This window comes from Equus quagga, unplaced genomic scaffold (genome assembly GCF_021613505.1).
Source record: "Equus quagga isolate Etosha38 unplaced genomic scaffold, UCLA_HA_Equagga_1.0 HiC_scaffold_7527_RagTag, whole genome shotgun sequence".
Classification (NCBI taxonomy): domain Eukaryota; kingdom Metazoa; phylum Chordata; class Mammalia; order Perissodactyla; family Equidae; genus Equus; species Equus quagga.
In genome coordinates this window covers 1-20,650 of record NW_025794549.1, presented here as the reverse complement: position 1 = coordinate 20,650, position 20,650 = coordinate 1, and the positions used below count along the sequence as shown (strand labels likewise).

General features: G+C 44.2%; 1 protein-coding gene across 2 annotated transcripts in view; it reads right to left on the bottom strand.

The window, feature by feature from the left end:
- LOC124232554 (major facilitator superfamily domain-containing protein 1-like) overlaps positions 1-6,725 on the bottom strand; it is a 7,871-nt gene extending 1,146 nt beyond the window's left edge. For both annotated transcript variants that reach the window (XM_046649510.1, XM_046649511.1), the window contains exons 1-4: positions 6,538-6,725; positions 4,693-4,745; positions 1,637-1,704; positions 14-72 (exon numbers count right to left, since the gene is read on the bottom strand). In XM_046649510.1, the coding sequence (XP_046505466.1) occupies positions 14-72; positions 1,637-1,704; positions 4,693-4,745; positions 6,538-6,676 (319 nt within the window). In that variant the 5' untranslated portion in view covers positions 6,677-6,725. The remainder of the gene's footprint in view (positions 1-13; positions 73-1,636; positions 1,705-4,692; positions 4,746-6,537) is intronic.
- Between the last annotated feature and the right edge of the window lie 13,925 nt (positions 6,726-20,650).

The window sequence follows — 20,650 nt, the reverse complement described above, 5'->3', positions numbered from 1 at the left end:
TTTAATTCTTTGCCTTTAAACCAACTCACAGCATATGTATTCTGGGCAACTGCTAAGGACTCCCCACCAATCCTAAAAATGAAGAAAGGAAGAAAAGTCACAGCTTTTCACGGTCAGCAATGCAGCAGGTTTAAAATTTTGACACCCCTCTAATCAAAGGTCTATGCCCCTCCCCTGCATCCAGCTGGGCTTGTGATGGCTTCAACGAACAGAACATGGCGGGGCAGCACTGTGTGACACCAAGGCCGGGTCATAAAAGGTGACATCTGCCTTTTCACTCCAACATTCACACTTGGAGCCCTGAGCCACCTCGTAAGAAGTCCACCCTGAGCCTGCCACGCTAAGAGAAAGCCGAGCCACAGAAAGAGTCCACGTTTAGGTGCTGCGGCCCGCAGTGCTCGTCTTCATGTCATCCCAGCCCAGGCACCAAACATGACAGTCAACGAGCTTTCAGATGATTCCAGCCCCTAGCCTTCCACAAATCTCTCCAGCTGGGGCTCCAGACATCAGCTGCACAGATAAGCAGCCCCTGCTGTACCCTGAACCCAGGAATCCAAATTCCTGACCCACAAAGCCCGCACACACAAGGTAACGGTGGTTCTAAACTGCTAAGTGTTGGGGAATTTGACATGCCGCAGTGATACCCACGACAGGCAATAAAAGGAGTCTGAGTTCCACATCACCATCTATGCTATATAAAACGTTCACGTGGGGAGAGTGGTCCATACTTTATGGAAGCACAGATATTCCGTCTTTTCAGGCCGATACCCTCCATGTTCAACATTCTCCTACCGCCCGGGTTTTAACTTTCCTTTTGTAAGTTCTACATATTGATCATCCCCTGCTCCAGGCCTTGAGTTAGGCGTTTCCTCTCCTCCGTATCCTAACACTGAGCCCTCCTCACCACTCTGTCCTGGTCCAAAGACATCTCCTGTCTCCTCTACTAACCCAAATCTTACACTGATGTCAGGCCCACTTGGTCCATGAGGCCACTTCCAACGACACTTCCATCTCTGAATCCCTTTCATATTTTTATGTACATTTTATTTTTTCTCTCTCACTTAGAGCACTTTTTGGGGTATCTCACATATGGCTACATGTCTTTGGTACCTGTGCAAAGCTTGAATAAGTTACGTCATCTGTGTCCCTCAGGGCAGGAAGCCCAAGGGTGGACTCAGAATGGGCTCACTGAACAACACGAAATTCATGAGGGGCAATCGGTCTACTGGTTGCTCATTCAAGATGCTTGACAGCGTCCAAAAGGACCTGTGCCTCACCCACTAAGACAGAGCAAAATCTTCCTGAGTCACCAGCCTAGAAATCGATGGTCTGTAGTTTTCTAAACGAGGTTTAAACCAGAGTCTTCAACACAACAGCAAACACGCAGGAGACTGTCATTCCTGGGGAAGCATTTAATATTCAAGTCCCACACAGTCAACCATGCCCACTCAACATCGCTGCTTACTTTAAAGGAAAATTAAGACAACTAATGAACAGCCTTATTTATATGTAGCTAGATTTCAAGGATACGAAGTAATTCTCCAAAAGAGACAAGTTTTTGTAAATGTTTAATAAACTGATAGATGAACACTAAAACAATAATATATTAGAATAAATGAAATTATGCATAACTTACCCAAACACAAATCTTCCAAATTCCATCAGCCAAAAGGCATTAAAGATTCCACCCAGAGCAAACACCACCTAGAATGCAGAATCAGTGCAAAAATAAACTCAAGGTATGCAAGAGAAATAGCAACTTACGATGCGTCACAACTTCCACAACAGTGGTAATGTTCCTTCTCAGTGAATGTCACTGCTAGTCTGTCTCGAGGCTTAACACGGCCTTGTGGTATGCTGCACAGGCACACACGGACCCTGCTTAACATGGCCTTGTGGTATGCTGCACAAGCACACACAGACCCTGCTTAACACGGCCTTGTGGTATGCTGCACGGGTGCACACAGACCCTGCTTAACACGGCCTTGTGGAATGCTGCACGGGCACGCACGGACTCTGCTTACTTAAGTAGGCATTCATTAAACATATCTTTGCTGGTGGAGTTAGACAAGAACTCAAAAGTCACTGCCACATAATGTCAACGAATGACAGTGAATGTTTAGGCCTTTTTTACCTGCCCAGTGCAAACAAAGCAGCTAAAAATAATGGTGCCCCATCTGAGAGAGAGAGAGAGACAGAGTAAATTAAAAGGATGTTACCAAGTCCTTCAGTAAAAATTCACTTTGGTTTTCTTTGACCCCTCCGCATTCCCTCCAAGGAAAGAAAATGAGGTGCTGGTCTGCCCCTAAAGTGAGCAGCTTTCCTAGGCTGAATGCTAATCTACACAAGTCTTGACTTCTAAGGGGATTCTAGAGCCTTCAGTAATGGCATATGATGATTTAAGCTACTATCACCTCTTAAAAAAACCTACTAAATAATCTTTAAGAAATTTCCAGCGTTCCAATTTAAAAAGAGACATTATAAAATTTCTATTAAGTTTAGGATTGATTCCAAGGAATTCTAAATTAAGTGGTTACAATTCTTGATAACTAAAAACTATTTTTAAAAGGACAAATACCAACCATGTTAACACAACCAGAAATCTGCCTCTAACGTTGCACACTTTGAATATCTGATTAATGTTTCCCCAGAGTGACAGCATCCGGCATTAGAAGAGTCCTTAGAGATGTGGGGAGTAAACCGTCTTCAGAAACTCAAACCCCTCTCAAGATCCTGGTGAAATGGCCATACCACATTTCACTGAATGCTCTCCAGCACTAGAAACTCACCGTGGTCCCAAGGCAATTCACGGCCCATGCTCTCAACCCGACCAAGCAAAGTCTTCATCGTACTAAGTGGAATCTGTCCCCGTGAAGTTTCAGGCTAATTCTATCCCTATACACCAAGTGAAATAAATTTAATTCCTCCTTTAACTCTTCAAAATGTTTAAAAGTTAGTCCCCAAATCTAAACACTTACAGTTTCTTCAATTCTTTTCCACCAGACATGGCTGGAAAACTCGTCATTTTGCCCTCTGCCTTCTGAAAACATTCCCAGTCTACATTCCTCTTAACGACACACTGACACCACACACGATCACAAGGACGAAAAGTGGCAGAGCTCACAGTGCTACTCCTTCCTCAGCATCTAACAGAAGCGGTCACAAAAAGTTCCATGTCCAAAGAAAGGCAGAAAGAGAAAATTTCTCTGGGGCTGGAAGAGGCCGATACTAGGCACGTGCAAACCCTGAACCTCCACCTCTCTCAGTCCTCACGACCACCTCGTCAGGCAGGAATTACCGTCCATATTCACCGATAAGGAAACTGAAGCTCAGGAAGCTACAACAGCTCCGAGGAGCTGGGAAGTTGAGCAAGTGGGAACAATGGGATTCAGACCCTGGGGTGCCTGCTTCCAAGTGAGGGCATAATTTACCTTTAGAGAACTGAGTTACCTTATTCCGGGAGCAGCATTTACTCATCCCAACCTTAACTGAAACACCAAGTTTCAAAAACCAATTCCAGAGACAAAAAAATCATAAAAAAAATAATAAAGCAGATTATCATAATCAATACAGCGTTTATTCAGTTCTTTTTAGAAATACCTTAATCTAGTTCTGTGTTTTCCTAATAATCAGATTTTACCCATAGGTGAGATTTTTTTCAAGCTTACCGTATTCCAAACACTCGGTCTATCAAAAAGCCACCAAAGAAACACAAAACTACATTGGGCCAAGAATACCAGGCATAGAGCAGCATGAATTTCGTGGTATTCACCTGCATATCCTATATGGAAAGAAAATAAAACTATTTTTTTCCAAACAGTTAAGTTTAGCAACTAACAATGACAACATTCTTTCTGTGTAGGGTAGGAGTTTCTTCATCATTTGTGCTAAGTGCTCTGAGAATCTCCTGAGGGCCATGGCCCCACCTGGGAACCCTGGGAAGCCCCTGAGTCCACATGCCATTTCAGAGGCTTCGTGGAGTCCAGGATCAATCAGATCCCCCACTACAGGAGCACCTCCATCTGCATCTGCCTGTGTCTTCTCTATTCTTACTCCCCATAGACTACCTGTACTGGGGCTCCCCCCACATGGAAAAGGGGAATCCTAGCCTATTCCTACCCGCTCCCAACTTCTTCTTTTTTCCCTTTCATTCTAGAATGTGAAGGACCAATCCATGCATTTCTCCCTGCCCAAAAGCAAAAAACTTAGAAAAAAACTATCTAAATACTGGAGAAACTTTAAACATCAAACATAATTTTTTAAAACCAGACTAAAATACTGATATAAACAATACTCTGCAATCAGTACCCACATTTAATAAATGAAATAACAACAAAAACTTATTTAAGAGAGCAAAAGGCTATCTTACCAAATCATCTGTCATTCAGATAATAACAATGCAAGAGTGAAATGCAGCAAAATCTGCTAATATTTTTTGGCAATATTGTAGAAACAGCACTTTATTTATCTAAGGTGTGAAACGACATCAAGTCATCAGTGCCATAAATGAATTCCTTGTGGCCAGTCATTCCAACTCAAGAACACTCCTTGCTGCACAGATCTGGTGGCCAGAGATGTCAACACAGATTCATCAGACTGTTTCAGACTAGGCAACGTGCGATGGGACGACGCCTCCACAGCTAAACCTGCTCCAGAGTCAACGAAAGGAACAAAGGTGAAAAAGCAACTTACCCGCTTAAACTGACTTCGAAGCGCAGCAGGATTATCATAGCAAAAATAGCTGCCTAGAAAAAGGAAGAGCAAATCGTTTACAGTAATACTACTACCCACACACAAGTCTCAAGTTGCAATTACTACTCAAATGGTGATTTTAAATGTTTACATTAGGCTCTCGGGGCCTGACACCAGGGAAACATTTTGGACCACTTCCTTGTCCGCTAATATTTTCCAGGTTGTAGCCAAACACAAGGAAAGAAAACATGCCCGATGGTTTACAAATCATTAGTGAGGAAATACTGGGAACCTGGACGAAGTTAACCAACAACTAACTGTTCTTCCACTTGACTTGCATCATGCTGCATAACGTCTATTATTAGCATCCTCACGAAGCAGCTATACTTCCCCCTTATTTAAAGCTAGCAAAACACAAACGCTAAACATTTCACGGACACTCTCCTAGCAAAGGTACCTGAAGTCATCACTTATTTTGAGAGCAGAAAAATGGAGTTTAACTACTGTGACTAAACCAATATTTGAAACAAGAGTTGTAATTCTACAAATAGAACACTCAAGACCAAATAATTTAGCGAAGACACCACCAAGAATGAAGAAATGAAGAGAAAAAAGAGGTCTAAAGGATTAAATTGAAACATAATAATAATGTCTGTTGGGGAGTAAGAAAGAAGTGGAGAGAGGTATGACATTCACGCGCTCAGATTTATTTCTAAAGCAATATAACTGACAGATTTTTGCAGGCCACAAGATAATACCGCCTCCATTTCTCCATTAACTCTCTCTAGAGTACATATCAGAAGCTACTGGTTCAAAACAAAGAAAAGCGTCACTAGAAAAGTATGAATCTGGTGTCTGAAACCCAGGCAGATAACTATAATTTACCAAAAATAATCTGCCTGCTGCCGTAGCAGCAATCTTAAGTGTTTTGTGTTGTTCTTGTTTTTTGTTCCTAAACCTAGAAATTTGTGATTCCTGTTTTAATCGTCATAAGAGATACCAATGTCATATTTTAAGGTTAATGGATGGGCATGATCTTTCCACAAAGGGGGCAGGGGGACAGAGAGAGCCGCCAAGAAACTATAGCTCAAAGCATCCTTCATCCCTACTTATATATTCCATCACCAGCATAAAGTTATCACCATAGTATTTCTAAACCTACTGATTACACTGGTTCCAGTGAGCCCCCTGAAAAACTCGTTATTTTGACACCAAATACTGACATTAGCATGTCGCTGAAACACAGGCAGATGTTTTTAAATTATCTCAGGAAACTGCCTTCATAGTCATCAGATTTTGTAACCGAAACCAAACACCGCCAAGCCTACCACAAGTCCAATCCAGAAAGATTGCTTCACAGTGGAGGAAAGGCAGAGGACACATCTACCCACTGAAGCCATCAGACAGACAGACTCCTACATTTCCCCAAGGAGGGTGACACACCTATGAAGGACTACCAAATTATTCATTCAAAAAAGAGGAGGGGACAGTTAAACTTTCCTGAATTCCTTAGGAACAAAGTGTCCTGAGAGAGGAACCTTGCCCATTCAGGGGCTCCTTCACGTCTACGGCCCCGGGCCCGAGCTGCTAGCCTCTAGGACTTCCTGGAGAGCAAAGGCGCGGGACAAACGCGCCCGGCTCGGTCCCCTGCCCCCACCTTCGGGACGCCGCTAGCTAGCACGTCCAAGGGTCGGGTGGGGTCGCGAAGGGAAAGGAAGGGAGCCCAGGAGCCTCAGCCAGAAGCTGCACGACGGCCGCGTAGCCGCGGGCGCTCGGCGCGGCCCTCGCGCTCCCGGGGAGCCGCGAACGCTCGGCTCCCAGCCCCCGGCCCGGCCGCCGGCTCACCGAAGCCCAGGAAGCACATCAGCAGCAGCACCAGCAGCCGGTGCGCCAGGCGGCCGGGGTCGCAGAGGGTCGGCAGCGCGCTGGGCGCGCCGGGGCCGCCCGCCAGCAGCGCCCGCGCCTCCTCCTCCTCCTCCTCCATCGAGCCGGCCGGGCACCAACGAGCGACAGCGGCCGGCCCAGGGCGGAGTGCGGTCACATGGCGGCGCGGCGCACGTGACGCCACGGGGGTCACGCGGGGCTACGCTCACGTGGGTGGCCGTGGGCACGTGGTGGGCGGGGCCGGGCCGGCGCGCAGCTGGCCGGGGCGGGCTGCGGGGCGGGGCTCCGCCGGGAGCGGAGCGGGCTCGGGTCCCGCCCCTGCTCGGTGCGGGGCGTCAGGACACGGGCACGCGCGCCTCCTGCTCCTGCGCAGCCCCTTGGGGTCCTGGGCCGCACTGGGTTGAGCGCCGTCCCTACGCGTGCCGGGGGCTCGGACCTCGGAGGGTTCACGGTTTAGATGGAGACGTCGACAGGAACTGATCCTTTAAAAACAGTTTGATGAATGGATGAATGTGGCGAGAACAGCGGCTGAAATAAGCACCGAATTCTATAGAAATGGCTGGGAAAGGGGGAACAGGTGCTCAGTTTAGCCAGCCTTGGGGGAGGGGGTGGGGAGTGCTGGAGCTCCCTGAATTTGATATCTAAACCAGGTTAGTTAAAATGAGCCAGTCATGGTGCCTCGTTAAGAGGGAGGGCCCTTCAGAGGGGATGGTAGGAGGGATAATAAAGATGCAGGCCTAAAACAGAGCTGGATGTGCGCGTGTTTGTATTGATCTGGGAAGGAGAGAGCAGAAACTCCAAACAGAACACTCTAAAGAGAGTTGAAACACTAAACCTGTTCCGTGAGGAGCCATGCACGGATTTCCAGCAGGGTAGCAAAAATGCAAGATTGGTATTTTTAAAAATTCAGTCTGGCCACGCAAGCCGATCTCCCGCTTTCTGGGTGCACCCAGGCTTTGCCAACATCATTTTGAGAGTGACAAGGCTGGAGGTTGGATAACCGTAAGGATTATTAGCAATTAGGAAGATAAGAGGTGGCAAGGGCCTGTGCTGAGGAAATAGGGATGGAGCAAAGGCGGCACAACAAGATTATAGGAAGTGAGACGGAAATGACTTTCTGAATAATAGTAGATGAGGTCTGAAAGAAAGGAAGGACTTGAAAATGTGCCCCAGGTTTTGTTACCTACCCTGATATCAGTTTACCCACATTAAACCCCGCATATCTGGGGTTAAAACCAAAACACTCATTCCCTGCTTACTCTCTGGCTTCCTGGCTCCAGAACCCACTATCCTCCATGGAGACAGTCACTGCCAAGGACAAGCCCCTGGATTCATTATCTCCTCCCGGCAAAGAGATACCGGCTGGTGGGAAACCTGCTGACCAGCAAGGTCCTGGGCTCCCTCCTCTCTGCAGGTGTCTCAAGGCCAAAGACAGGCACCGGGAAAGCTCCAACCAGCAAGGCCATATGCTCCCCCTCCCCTACCTAAAACCCCAAATAAAAGCCCTTCCCTTTAGCTTTTCGGGGAGTTTGGGATTTCAGTGTTAGCTGCCCTCTCTCCTTGCTCAGTGCTGTGCAAAAATAAAATTCCTACTTTCTTCCGCCACACCTGGTGTCAGAGATTGGCTTGCTGGGCAACGGGTGAGCGCACTCACTTCAGGTTCGGTATCAGTTTCTAGTGTGAGCCCCCATAGAGATGAGAATATTGGAAGACTAGGGGAGAGGGCCAGGCGAGGCAGATCATTTGGAATGCGTTGCGTTTGAGATGTCTGTGCCGTCTCCACTGTCCACCTCCCATTCTCTCTTCTCCTCCACAGGAGGAGCCCCCAGTCTCGTGGAACTGTCTTACCAAGATGACTAACTCCATCTTCCCAATCACAGTGTTCACTTCCTTGTCCTCATCTGACTTGACTTCTCAGCATCAGTTGATAGAGTTGACAGCCCCTTCCTCATGGCCCCTTGATACTGCGCTTGCCTTGATTTCCTCCTACTTTACTGGGCTCATTTGCTGTCTCTTTTGTCAGCTCCTCCCCTTCTGCCTGAACTCTAAATGTTTAAGCGCTCCAAGGCCCTTCCACTTATCTGGTCCCATAGCTTTAAACATCATCACTATCTCTGTGCCATTGCTGTGTGCGGCTATTGAGCACTTTAAATGTGGCTAGTCCTAATTGAGATGTGCTGTAAGTATAAAATACACACCATATTTCAGAGACTTCGTATGAAAAAAATAAAATATCTTGTTAATTTTTACACTGATTACATGTTAAAATGATAATATTTACATATATTGGGTCAATGGAATATATCATAATTAATTTCACCTGCTTTTACTTTGCAATGTGGCTCCTAGAAAATTTTAAATTACGTATGTGGCTTACATTATATTTCTATTTTATCAGTGCTGATTTATGTGCCAATGCCTCCAAAATACCTCCATTCCAGACTCCTTTTTTGAGCAATAAGACTCCTATTCCAACTGCCTATTTGACATCTCCACATGGATGACTATCAGGCATCTCAGACTGCACATAGCCAAAACGGAATCCTTGCACTGTCTCACGTGCTGGAGCTGTTCCTCCCTAAGTCTCTGCGGCGAAGCAGACGGCACAGCTCTCCACCAGCTACAGCAGCCGTCCTGGATGGCTTACTCACCTCATCTCCCATGTCTGCTCCGCCTTTGGAGTTGTCTCATCAACTTTCCTCCCAAACATCTGCTGAATCCGTGCTCTCCACCACTACTGTTCTTAACAGATTGGGATCAGCTGGACAGCTGCAACACCCCTTTACATTTTTCTATTTTGCTTGTTTTTAATGAGAAATACATATACCTGATATGACATTCAAACACTACCAAAGAGAATAGAGCTCAAAGCAAGCCTTTTCTGCCTCCCTATGGCCAGTACTCTGGGAAAGTAATCACCTTTCTAGATTCTTCTGCATCCTTCCAGAGCTATCACACACAGCTTTTTTTCCTTTCAACCCAACAATATACCTAGAGATTGTCTTCATTTTTTTTTTGACAGATGCAAAGGATTCTTTTGTGTGGGTGTATTATACATTATTTAGCAAGTCCCCTACTGATGGACATTTGTTTCCAAACTACTATACTGAGCACTGCACTGGACGGTCTGGACAATGGTCATTTCACACGTTGCCTTTACCTTTATGATAAATTCCTGAAAGTAACATTGCTAGGTCAAATAGGTATGCTTTTAAAATTTTGTTAGGTAGTGTCAAATTGTTCCCGTTAAAAATTGCACGAATCTACAGCCCCACCAACAGCGCTGGGAAGAACCTGTTCCCCACACCATCCCCGATCCAACTTGTTATCAGATTTTTGGTCTTTGCAAATCTAATAAGTGAAAAATGGCCATCATAGTGCAGTCTCAGTTTTCATTTCTATTATACAGAGTGAGGTTGACTCTCTTTATACAATTAATAGCAACTTATATTTTCTGGGAATTCTCTTCATAATCTTGCTCATGTTTTTCAGATGAGTCAGTGTCTGTCTCTTGTTGATGAAGTTGTCAGTGGTGTGTGGGTTGCAAATATTTCTTTTGACTATCTTTGTGCTATGTTTTTCCGTATAGTTTTTTAGTGTAAATGTATCCCTTTTTTCATAAATCAAGGGTTTGCTTCCCCCACAAGATTTTCAACAGCCTTACCTGGGTTCCCTACTTCCACTGTCGCATTTCTATGATGTGTTGCCCACACAGCTGTCAGAATGATCCTTTCAGTTTGGGATCTTTTCAGTTAGTTTTCTCAAAGGATGATGAGACAACCAGCCAATATCTGAACTGGCAAAGACAAATTGGATTTACTGTGTACTCCAGTAAGCGGGGGCTGTGTGGGTAGGCACAGTCTCACCAAGCAGAGCAGGCTGTTGATCATCTCTAGGGCTTTGGGAAATATGGAGTTCAGGGGTAGGTGCATTTGGGAGGCAGAGGGCTGGACATCATCTATCTAATTGCACTAGCTGACACCGCCAGTGCCATGTTGGATAGCAGTGGAGATAGGGTACATTCTTGCCTTGGACCTGGGATGAATGCTAAACAAACACACGCTTGGGAGAGAAGGGAACACTCTTCCTCACAGTGGAAAGCCAATTCATAAATGTAGAAGGCCTGATGAAGTAGAATGTCGCCATGTGGCGACCATGATGGTAATTGATTCAAGCAAGAATCATCAGTGGTTGCTAAAATCAGTGGTGAAAGTTTGAGGAGGGATAAGATATATCCATAGTCTCAAAATATCTCTTCACAAGGCATTTGTTAATTATAAAGAGAAACCTAGTGCAGAAACCTGGCACACACCACCTTAACCAAGTGATCAAATCAACATTAACCAGTATTGAGACAAACTGACGTCATGCGCCTCTTGATATTATGCTCTGAGATGAACGCACCCCTCTGTGGTATACCCACCCAAAGTTCATGCCTAAATCTAATTGTGAGGAAACATCAGACAAATCCAAGTTGAGGGACATTCTACAAAATTCCTCAAAAAAGTCAATGTCATAAAAGACTAAGGCACTGATCCTGATGACAGCAGGCTAAAGAGACATGACAACTGAATGCAGCACTTGAGCTCTAAGGAACACTGTTGGCGCAGTTGACACAATCTGAATAAGGTTTATGATTAATTTGTACTTTATCGATAATAATTTTTTGATTTTGACTATTATACTGTGGTTATGAAAGAGAAAATACTTCATTTTAGAAAACAGACACTGACTGAGAAATTCAGAAGCCAAGAGACAACATACTTGCATGTACCTTACTCTCAAATGGTTTAAAAAATGTGTGTATACACATGTGTATGTACAGACAGAGAGAAAGGGAACACATGTAAAATGTTAACATGTGGGGGATCTGAGCACAGGACATGTGGGAATGCTTTGTACCAGTTCTACAGCCTTTCTGTAAGTCCGAAATTATGTCCACCAGACTTTGACCACTGAGAGCCTTGCACATCTTTGTATCTCAAACGCTAGTTCAGGGCCCAGCTTGAAAATCGCTTCAGTGAATGGCTGAGTCCCTTAAACCAGGAAAGAGTTGTACTAGCGAGTGGTGTAACAAGGAAAGCTTACTGCCATGGAAAAACCCATTCCTGCCTACACGGTAAACTTCCTCAGTCTACGTGCATTGTCCTATTATTAGTCAAGCAAATTGCACTTATTTTATAACTACTGAGTGATGGAAAAATGAGAATGAGTGAGGGTACAGGAATAGCTTGTATCATCTGGGACAGAAGGCCATTGGATCGACGAGCCAATTTCACTGGTGTAGGGATGGCTACAGCCTCTGCAGCAAAGTTAGACCTATAGACAGAAAAGGGGATAGAGTTTTCTCAAAAATCTAAGTTCTAGAGTCAGTCTTTACTTCCTACCACTCCTCCCGAGGGCCTTGTGGGTCAAAACATTCTCCTTATCTCCATCTTATGCAGAAGCCAAGCTGGAAACCCCGTAGTCCTCTTCAATACCTTCTTCCCCTCCCTGGCCCGTCCTGACCCCCGCCTCTCCCCACCAGCAGTGCGGCAAGAGGGAGGAGTGTCTGCTTCTGCTTGAGAGCCCAGAAGAAGGGATAAGTGAGTCTGCTCTGAAAGAATGGAGGAGATTGGGGGTGGGGGAGGATTGGCGGTATATCAGGCAAAAGCAGCTTCATTTGCAAAGACAGAAAGGGGTACAAAATCACATCAACTGCCATGTCAGCTTCATTGACTCTCAGTGGAAGATGAGCAAAGGAAGGCTTTGGAGATCTGATAAAAAAATAACTAGACTGATTTAAATTATGGGACTATAATTTGTCTAGTTTTTCCATGTATCAACTCATGAAAAATACAGTCTCTGGTCAAGTTTATATAATCACAGGAATGAAAATTTTGTATATTCTTATTTGAATGAGGTATTAATTTTAAAAGAAAAATCTATGCCTTAGTAATATAAGATTGCTCTTATATTTTAGTGTTGAGTTGACCAAACTCGTGGCCCAAATAATGGGAAGGCATCCAGTAGGAGGTGTGGGGAGCCTTGGCTCATTCATCTACTAACCATTCTGTAACGGCTTTCTTTACTCTTTTCCTTTTTCTCTATTTTTGGCATTACTGTCATGACCTGAGAATCTGTGTCTCCCACACATTTGGCCTAATACCTTGCCTTTAACTCTCCCCAGTGTTGAGAAAGCTCTTCCTTCCCCTCTCAGCTGTGGGACTCAGATAAAGCTCATTCATTAACATTCTCTCTCAGCAATATATTTGCAAGGATGTCCACTCTGAATGTCTACCTCCTTTGCTCAGAATATAAAATTCACTCATTTATAAAGAACTATAGCATTACATAAAACTGAAGTGATGTCTTCATAAAGCATGATTTAAAAATTTGCTTCAAATAAAAGTGCTTTTTCAATAAGAAAAGATACTATGTGATTTTGGCTCATTTCACATTTCTGTACCTGTATTTTCCCATCAGTAATAATCGTATTTGTGACCTGCATCCTTCATTGGGATGCCAGGGTGGTTATGGGATGTTAAGTGTGTTAATGTCCTCATGTAAAAAAATATGGAGGCATGACATCAGCATCATGGCAAAGTGAGCTCTTCCCTTAGTCTCCCCCCACCCCACCAAGAAACAATGAAAAGGACACTGATAAACCAACAGAGGACATTCACACAACACAATAGACATCTGAGAGATCCATATAGTCATACCTCTGAAGGTGAGGGTGCTGGACCCCCCTGGGAGGCCGTGGAAGGAGGCAGGTCGATCTCCTCTCCCTCCTATTAGAAATAATAAGAACAGCAAAATTGCAGGCTATAAAATCAACTTAAAAAGATCAGTTGTATTTCTATACTCTCATAACGAACTAACAGAAACAGAACTCAAGAATACAATCCCATTTACAATTGCCACAAAAAGAATAAAATATCAAGGAATAAATTTAACCAAGGAAGTGAAAGATCTATACAATGAAAACAATAAGACATTATTGAAGGAAGTCAATGATAACATGAAGAAATGGAATGATATTCCATGCACATGGATTGGAAGAATAAATGTAGTTAAAATGTCCATACTACCTAAAGCAATCTGCAGATTCAATGCAATCCCAATTAGAAGCCCAGTGACATTCTTCACGGAAATAGAACAAAGAATCCTAAAATTCATATGGGACAACAAAAGACCCTGAAAAGCTAAAGGAATCCTGAGAAAAAGGAACAAAGCTGGAAGCATCACAATCCTTGACTTCAAAATATACTACAAAACCATAGTAATCAAAACAGCATGGTACTGGTAGAAAAACAGACACACAGATCAATAAACAGAATTGAAAGCCCAGGAATAAAACTGCACATCTACAGAGAGCTAATCTTTGACAAAGGAGCCAAGAACATACAATGGAGAAAGGAAAGTCTCTTCAATAAATGGTGTGAGGAAAACTGGACAGTCACATGCAACAGAATGAAAGTAGGCCAATATCTTTTGCCACACACAAAAATTAATTCAAAATGGATTACAGACTTGTGGGTAAGATGTGAAACCATAAAACCCCTAGGAGAAAATATAGGCAGTACACTCTTTGACATCGGTGTTAGAAGCATCTTTTCAAATATCCTGTCTACTCAGGCAAGGGAAACAAAAGAAAAAGTAAACAAATGGGACTACATCAGACTAAAGAGCTTCTGCAAGGCAGAGGAAACCAGGAACAAATGAAAAGACAACCCACCAACTTGGAGAAAATATTTGCAAATCATATAACTGACAAGGTATTAGTCTCCAAAATATATAAAGAACTCACACAACTCAACAACAAAAAAACAAACAAACAAATCAAAACAATGGGCAGAGGATAAGAACAGACATTTTTTCAAAGAAGATGTACAGATGGCCAACAGGCACAGGGAAAGATGTTCAACATCACTAATCATCAGGGAAATGCAAATCAAAACTACAGTGAAATATCCCTTTACACATGTTAGAATGGCTATAATTACCAAGACAAAAAATAACAAATGTTGGAGAGGGTGTGGAGAAAAGGGAACCCTCCTACACTGCTGGTGGAAATGCAAACTGGTGCAGCCACTATGGAAAAGAGTATGGAGATTTCTGAAAAAATTAAAAATAGAAATACGATATGACCCAGCTATCCCACTCCTAGTGTTTATTCAAAGAACTTGAAATCAACAATACAAATAGACTTATGCACTCTTATGTTCACTGCAGCATTATCCACAATAGCCAAGAGGTGGAAGCAGCCCAAGTGCCCATCAACTGATGATTGGTAAAGAAGATGTGGTGTATATATATGCAATGGAATACTATTCAGCCATAAAAAAGACAAAATCATCCCATTTGCAGCGACATGGATGGACCTTGAGGATGTTACGTTAAGTGAAATAAGCCAGACAGAGAAAGACTAACACTGTATGATTTCACGCATATGTGGAAGATAAACAAACACACGGACAAAGAGAGCAGTTCAGTGGTTACCAGTGGTGCAGAGGGTTGGGAGTGGGCATAAGGGGTGAAGGGGCACATACGTATGGTGACTGACAATAATGCACAACTGGGATTTCACCATGTTATAAACTATTATGACCTCAATAAAATAACTTGTTAAATATATGAATTACAGTGAGCAGTAAATACTAGTCTTAATGCTTTTTGGATGCAAAGTGCCACATCTAAAGTGACTACAGCCACAGAGCAGCCTCTACAGGTCCGACCCTCTGAGGCCAGACTCTTTTTGAAGATCTGAAAGACTGTTTGCCTGCTCAATACTTAATAGTGCTTTCTGTTGTCTAGCAAAACAACTAAGAGCCATTTAGATTTGTTTTATTCACTTCCAACGGAATAATTCTGTTGTTTTCCTCATCTGTTTATGGCAAGCTTGAGTCCTGAAGGAGCAGAATAAATAATTCACTGGGTTACAGTACAACTTAGCGAGAGAACAAAGAGCAGACAGGCAATTACGGGACACCCTATTTTAAACAACTGGTTACAAGGAGAAAAGAGATTGTGAAAGTGTGACATTATTAATATGTATGACTAGTCCACTGAATAAAAAATTCACTGAAAGTGCAAAATTCTATAGAAATATTAGAAATATATGAGGCAATATGGCAAAACAATAATAAAGAGAGAAGCAATACAGAATTACAAAATAAGGAGAAAAAGATAAGAAAAATTACCAATGGCATAATCAGCCCCTTGGGAAAACAGCATTAGAAAGTAAACATGAGCGTGTCCCACAGAAGCACGTGAGATCCCTGCTGGGAAGAGTATAAAATGGGAAGGGAGAGCTCTCAGCTCTTGGATCCCAGGGTGACTGTGGGAGCTGTCTGTGCACGGCTGTGAGGTGTACGAGGAAGGATGACCCCCTGACTGGCACATTCTCCGTGTCTGTTTTGAAAACCAGTTGAATAAGGAGAAGACACTAAGTAAGGAGAAGATACTGCCCCCAAAGACACTAAACGGGCGAGGACGTCAGGATGGAGAGGAGGAAGGCTGGGAGCGAAGATAGGTGCCGTGCCCGGGATGGAATGCCATCCCTGATTACCCCAAATTGCTAACACCAATAGTTAAATTTATGGCCTACAGTCTTTAATGTTTAATAAAGATATGTCTCTCCTACTATGAATATTTTTATCTACGTAAGCATTCATCTTTCAGTCTATTTCTATTTTTCTCTTTCTGTATGTGTCCAGCTATGCATTCATCCATATGCCTACCTCTACCTGTATATCTGTCTATTTATCTACCACGGATATGGGAGTCTATGTTAGACTAAATTCAAAAATAAAATTATATTTTTTCTCTCTCATGTCACGTGAAGGGGGTCAGGAAAAAACAGATAATATTATATTTTCTAACTGGAAAAGTTTAAAGGAACACTCCAGCTTGGCGAAAGAAAAAATAGATTTATATGTACATGTTAAGCAATGAAAAAACTGTGCACATACTTATGAATTACATATTGAGGAAGAGAAAGACAAAGATGAGAAAATATTCCAAGAAAAAATTAAGCAGTTGGGGGAACAGCCATAGGAAGTACATACAGACACTTCTTATGCAGGTCATGCATTTACTGTCTCAGCTCCAAGTTCGTCCTTCTCACCTAGTCTATGAAAACTTGAATCGATTTCCTTTGCTAACGGGCGCAATGTTCAGCTTTGCCACTAGATGGCGCAGGAGAGACAGCCTCCAGCTCTCCCGGGCTCGCTCCAGGGCTCCCACCCCGGCCTGCAGCATGGCCCTGCAGCGCCCCGTTCCTGCAGCACAGGCGGCTTTTCCTTTTTTTTTTTTTTTCAAGAAAAATATTAAGCAGCCCACGGCTTAATAGAATAAACAAATCTATAAAGTTAGTACTATAAAAAAAAAACTATACAACAAAGTTACCTCTGAAATTCAAAGTGAGCAAAGGAAAGATGAGAAAAAATTAAATTAAAATAACCAGCCTGTTGGAAGAACAGCAGGAGGAAGGGAGAGGTGAGCACACGTCCACAGGGGCGGGCGGGGCCCACAATTCGGGAAGGAGTACGGCCTTCCCTACGCTGAGCCTGCAATCTAAATCAACACACACTCGTGTCAGACAGATCAGGGTAAAACCTTGGAGTGGACAAACTTACTAGGCTCTGGTCCACCTGCTGTCGTCTATTCACGCGTGATTTGTCTGTGAGTACTGCAACATGGCAGAGTCTCTGCGTGATTCAGTTCAGACACCTAAACCCATCTGTCTATCTAGAAAAGTGACCTGCCCCAAATAGATTGCTTTATGAGTATGTCAGGAGGACTGGCCCAGGGAAGGAGCCTGGCTTGAAATGCCCTCCTCGTCCATAGCTACCATTCCTGACTCACCACAAATTCCTAGCACTAAAAACTTAAATTTCCTCCTGGGTTAGGTCAAAAAACAGCATCAATATAGATGCCAGTTGTTCAAAGTTGTTTCTCTCCGCCTAATGATACATCCTGAAAGCACCCCCCTCCGCTCACGTAGATCTTACTTGTTCTTTTTTTATACCTGCATAGTACTGTATTGTGTGTTGGTACCACAGTTTATTCAACTACTCTCCTACATTTGGGCATTTATTAAGTTTTCAGTTTTTGCAATTGTAAATCACATTGCAATACATAATCTTGTGCAAAAGCATTTTTATGTGTTGGGAGTTTGTCTTCAGGCTACAGTGCAATTGCTGGGCCAAAGAATCAATGCATATGCGATTTTTTAGGTATTGCCAAACCTCCTTTCAGAGGGATTGTAACATTTTGCGTCATGAAAATACCTGTTTTCCCACAGCCTCACTGAAAGAGTGTATTGGCAGCTTTTTAATTTTTGCCAATCTGGCTCAGCATATGTGGCGTAGATTGATAAAAATAACATGAAAAAATGTATGCAAGAATGGCTGTAAGTTTTAAAGGTGGAAATGATTGGTCTTTGGGTAGATGTGTCGTGTGTACCCCGTGTCCCTCTCAGTCATTCACCAGAGGTCAGCTTTCTCACATGGCCACTACAGCTGTTTGGCCAGTGGATGTCACTCTAGTACCGCTTTAAGAGAGAGAGAGTCTAGTGCAGCCCTCTCAGTTCACAGACTTTAGGACAATAGCTCTCTTTAAGAATCACAGCATGGGGGCACAGCGGTTAAGTTCACACGTTCCGCTTCGGTGGCCAGGGGTTCACCAGCCTGGATCCTGGGTGCAGACATGGCACCGCTTGGCAAGCCATGCTGTGGTAGGCATCCCACATATAAAGTGGAGGAAGATGGGCACGGATGTTAGCTCAGGGCCAGTCTTCCTCAGCAAAAAGAGGACGATTGGCAGCAGATGTTAGCTCAGGGCTAATCGTCCTCAAAAACAAAACAAAACTGACAAGAAATGTTGCACATTGATTTCTGATATCAGTGGTTAATCTCTCCTTATGGTATCCCTTAGGCAGGTGTGCCCGGGAAATCATCTCCATTCTGAGTTTATCTCTGTACTGTGGAAGTTCTGCCACACATTGTCACCTGCTAGCTCTGTCACGTTGGGTCTTACGGCCTTTGTCCCAGTTGCCAGACAGTCCTGAGTTCTTGCTTATGCTCTTGTTTCAAGGTCACCTGAAGGGCAGTCTTCACAAAGGACTTCCCAGGAGTGTCCTCTTCCTTCCACTTTGCTTGCTAGACGTTTGTTGCTGATCACGTGTCACCATGGGACTTGTCTCACTGTGTGTGAGAGGCCCTGTGGCTTCTTTGTGTTTCTAATTTGAGCATTCCGATTAGCCTTGGCCTCTCTCTTCTCCCCAGCAGCAAGTCATAGAGGGAGGGGTTTTCAGATCTGCTCTGTAAATATTGGGCTATTTTTCAAAGGGAAGATTAAACTGTACAGATAGAGGATGACAATGAGCGCAGAAGAGTTACCACATTTTTTTTAAAGATTTTATTTTTCCTTTTTCTCCCAAAGCCCCCTGGTACATAGTTGTGTATTTTTAGTTGTGGGTCCTTCTAGTTGTGGCATGTGGGATGCCACCTCAGCATGGCCTGATGAGTGGTGCCATGTCTGCACCCAGGATTTGAACCGGCGAAACCCTTGGCTGCCACAGTGGAGCGCACAAACTTAACCACTCAGCCATGGGGCGGGCCCCCAGAGTTACCACTTTATTACCTTCCATTCTTGAGCAAGGATTTCACTAATTCTGCCTAGCTACCTTGAATTTAGAAGTAGAACAGGTAAATCACTCGCACCTGTTTGAGAGGAATAATATTTTACTTAGAACTTCTGAAAGTTTTTCAAAAGCTGAAATTGAAAATCAGCTAAGAGTTCCTGAAGAATCTATTGCCATTCTAGTCTGCTGATGCATTGCAATGCGCAGGTTGAGGCAATCTGGACATTTCATTTTTTCTAATAAATAAATATCCACCAATTACTTATACACACATGATAATAACAGTTAACACTCTCTAGCGCTTACTGTGTGCCAGGCACCATTTTGAGCACGTTACTGGTATTATCTGACGCAATCCTCAGGGCGTCCCCATGAGGCAGGTACTCTCAATCTTGCTGCGCGGATTTCTGGCTGTGTAAACAGGAAGGGTAGAAGGAGGAAGTGTAAGTAGCTGGAGAGTTCTGGAGAGTGTGGGAGCTCTACCAGGAGCAGGCAGTGAGGATCAGCCCAGTGGACCTACACGCTGCCCGGATAGAGAGAGCATCCCGCAGTGCAGAGCCTGATAGAGGAGCCATGTGTCCTGAAAGGAGACAGAGGCTCAGACTAGGTGCCCCTTCCATGGGAGAGGAAGCAAGCCTCCCACTGACCCTACTAATTAGACTGAGCTAGTAAAGAGGTAAAACCAAAGAAACTAAACCAAGGCAGGGCTTCCTGTGACCAGGACTTGTGTGCAGAGAGGGAGGAGAAAGACCTTATCTCCATCTTGCATAGCTAAGGCAAACCCCCTGCTGCTCCCGCTGCACGGGGCCAGGCTGCAGCCTCTGACTGGTGCAAGTGAGGGAGGCAAGGGCTCCCTGGTGGGAATAAGGCACACTGAGTTATCCCCTGTGTTCCTAGGGAAGGCAGGGGGCAGCAAGGGCGAGGCCTGGGCAGTAGTCCCATGTTCGTGTTTGCTTTCATGCCTTTTCGGGGCTGTGGCAGAAGTGTCCCACCATGTCCTCTGCAGGCATATAGCATTTCCACACGTACAAGTCCAACTTCCAGCTGCAGCTCTCATTTCAGGGCTGGCTGTGGCCCCCGGAGTCCGCTTGGCCTGTGCACAGGGTACGCTGGAAGTCCCAGACAATTAATACCAACTTGGGAGTTGGTGCATAAATGTCACATCCCCCTTGCCACTTGAGTGGATAACTCTGAAGTGCATGTTCAGCTCTCATAATCCAAATTCCCTGATGAATTTTGCCCCAATTGCCTACTCTGGTAGCTTATTTGACAACATACCTTTTCAGGGCCATCATCCCTTCCCTTCTTAGTGTTTCCTGGGACCACCTCCTGCGTTGGGCGTCTCCAAGGCCACCCCCAGGTTCCATGATTGTCCAGGAGGACTCACTGGCCTCAACACAAGTTGCGCTCATGACTACGCTATATTACAGAGAACGGACACAC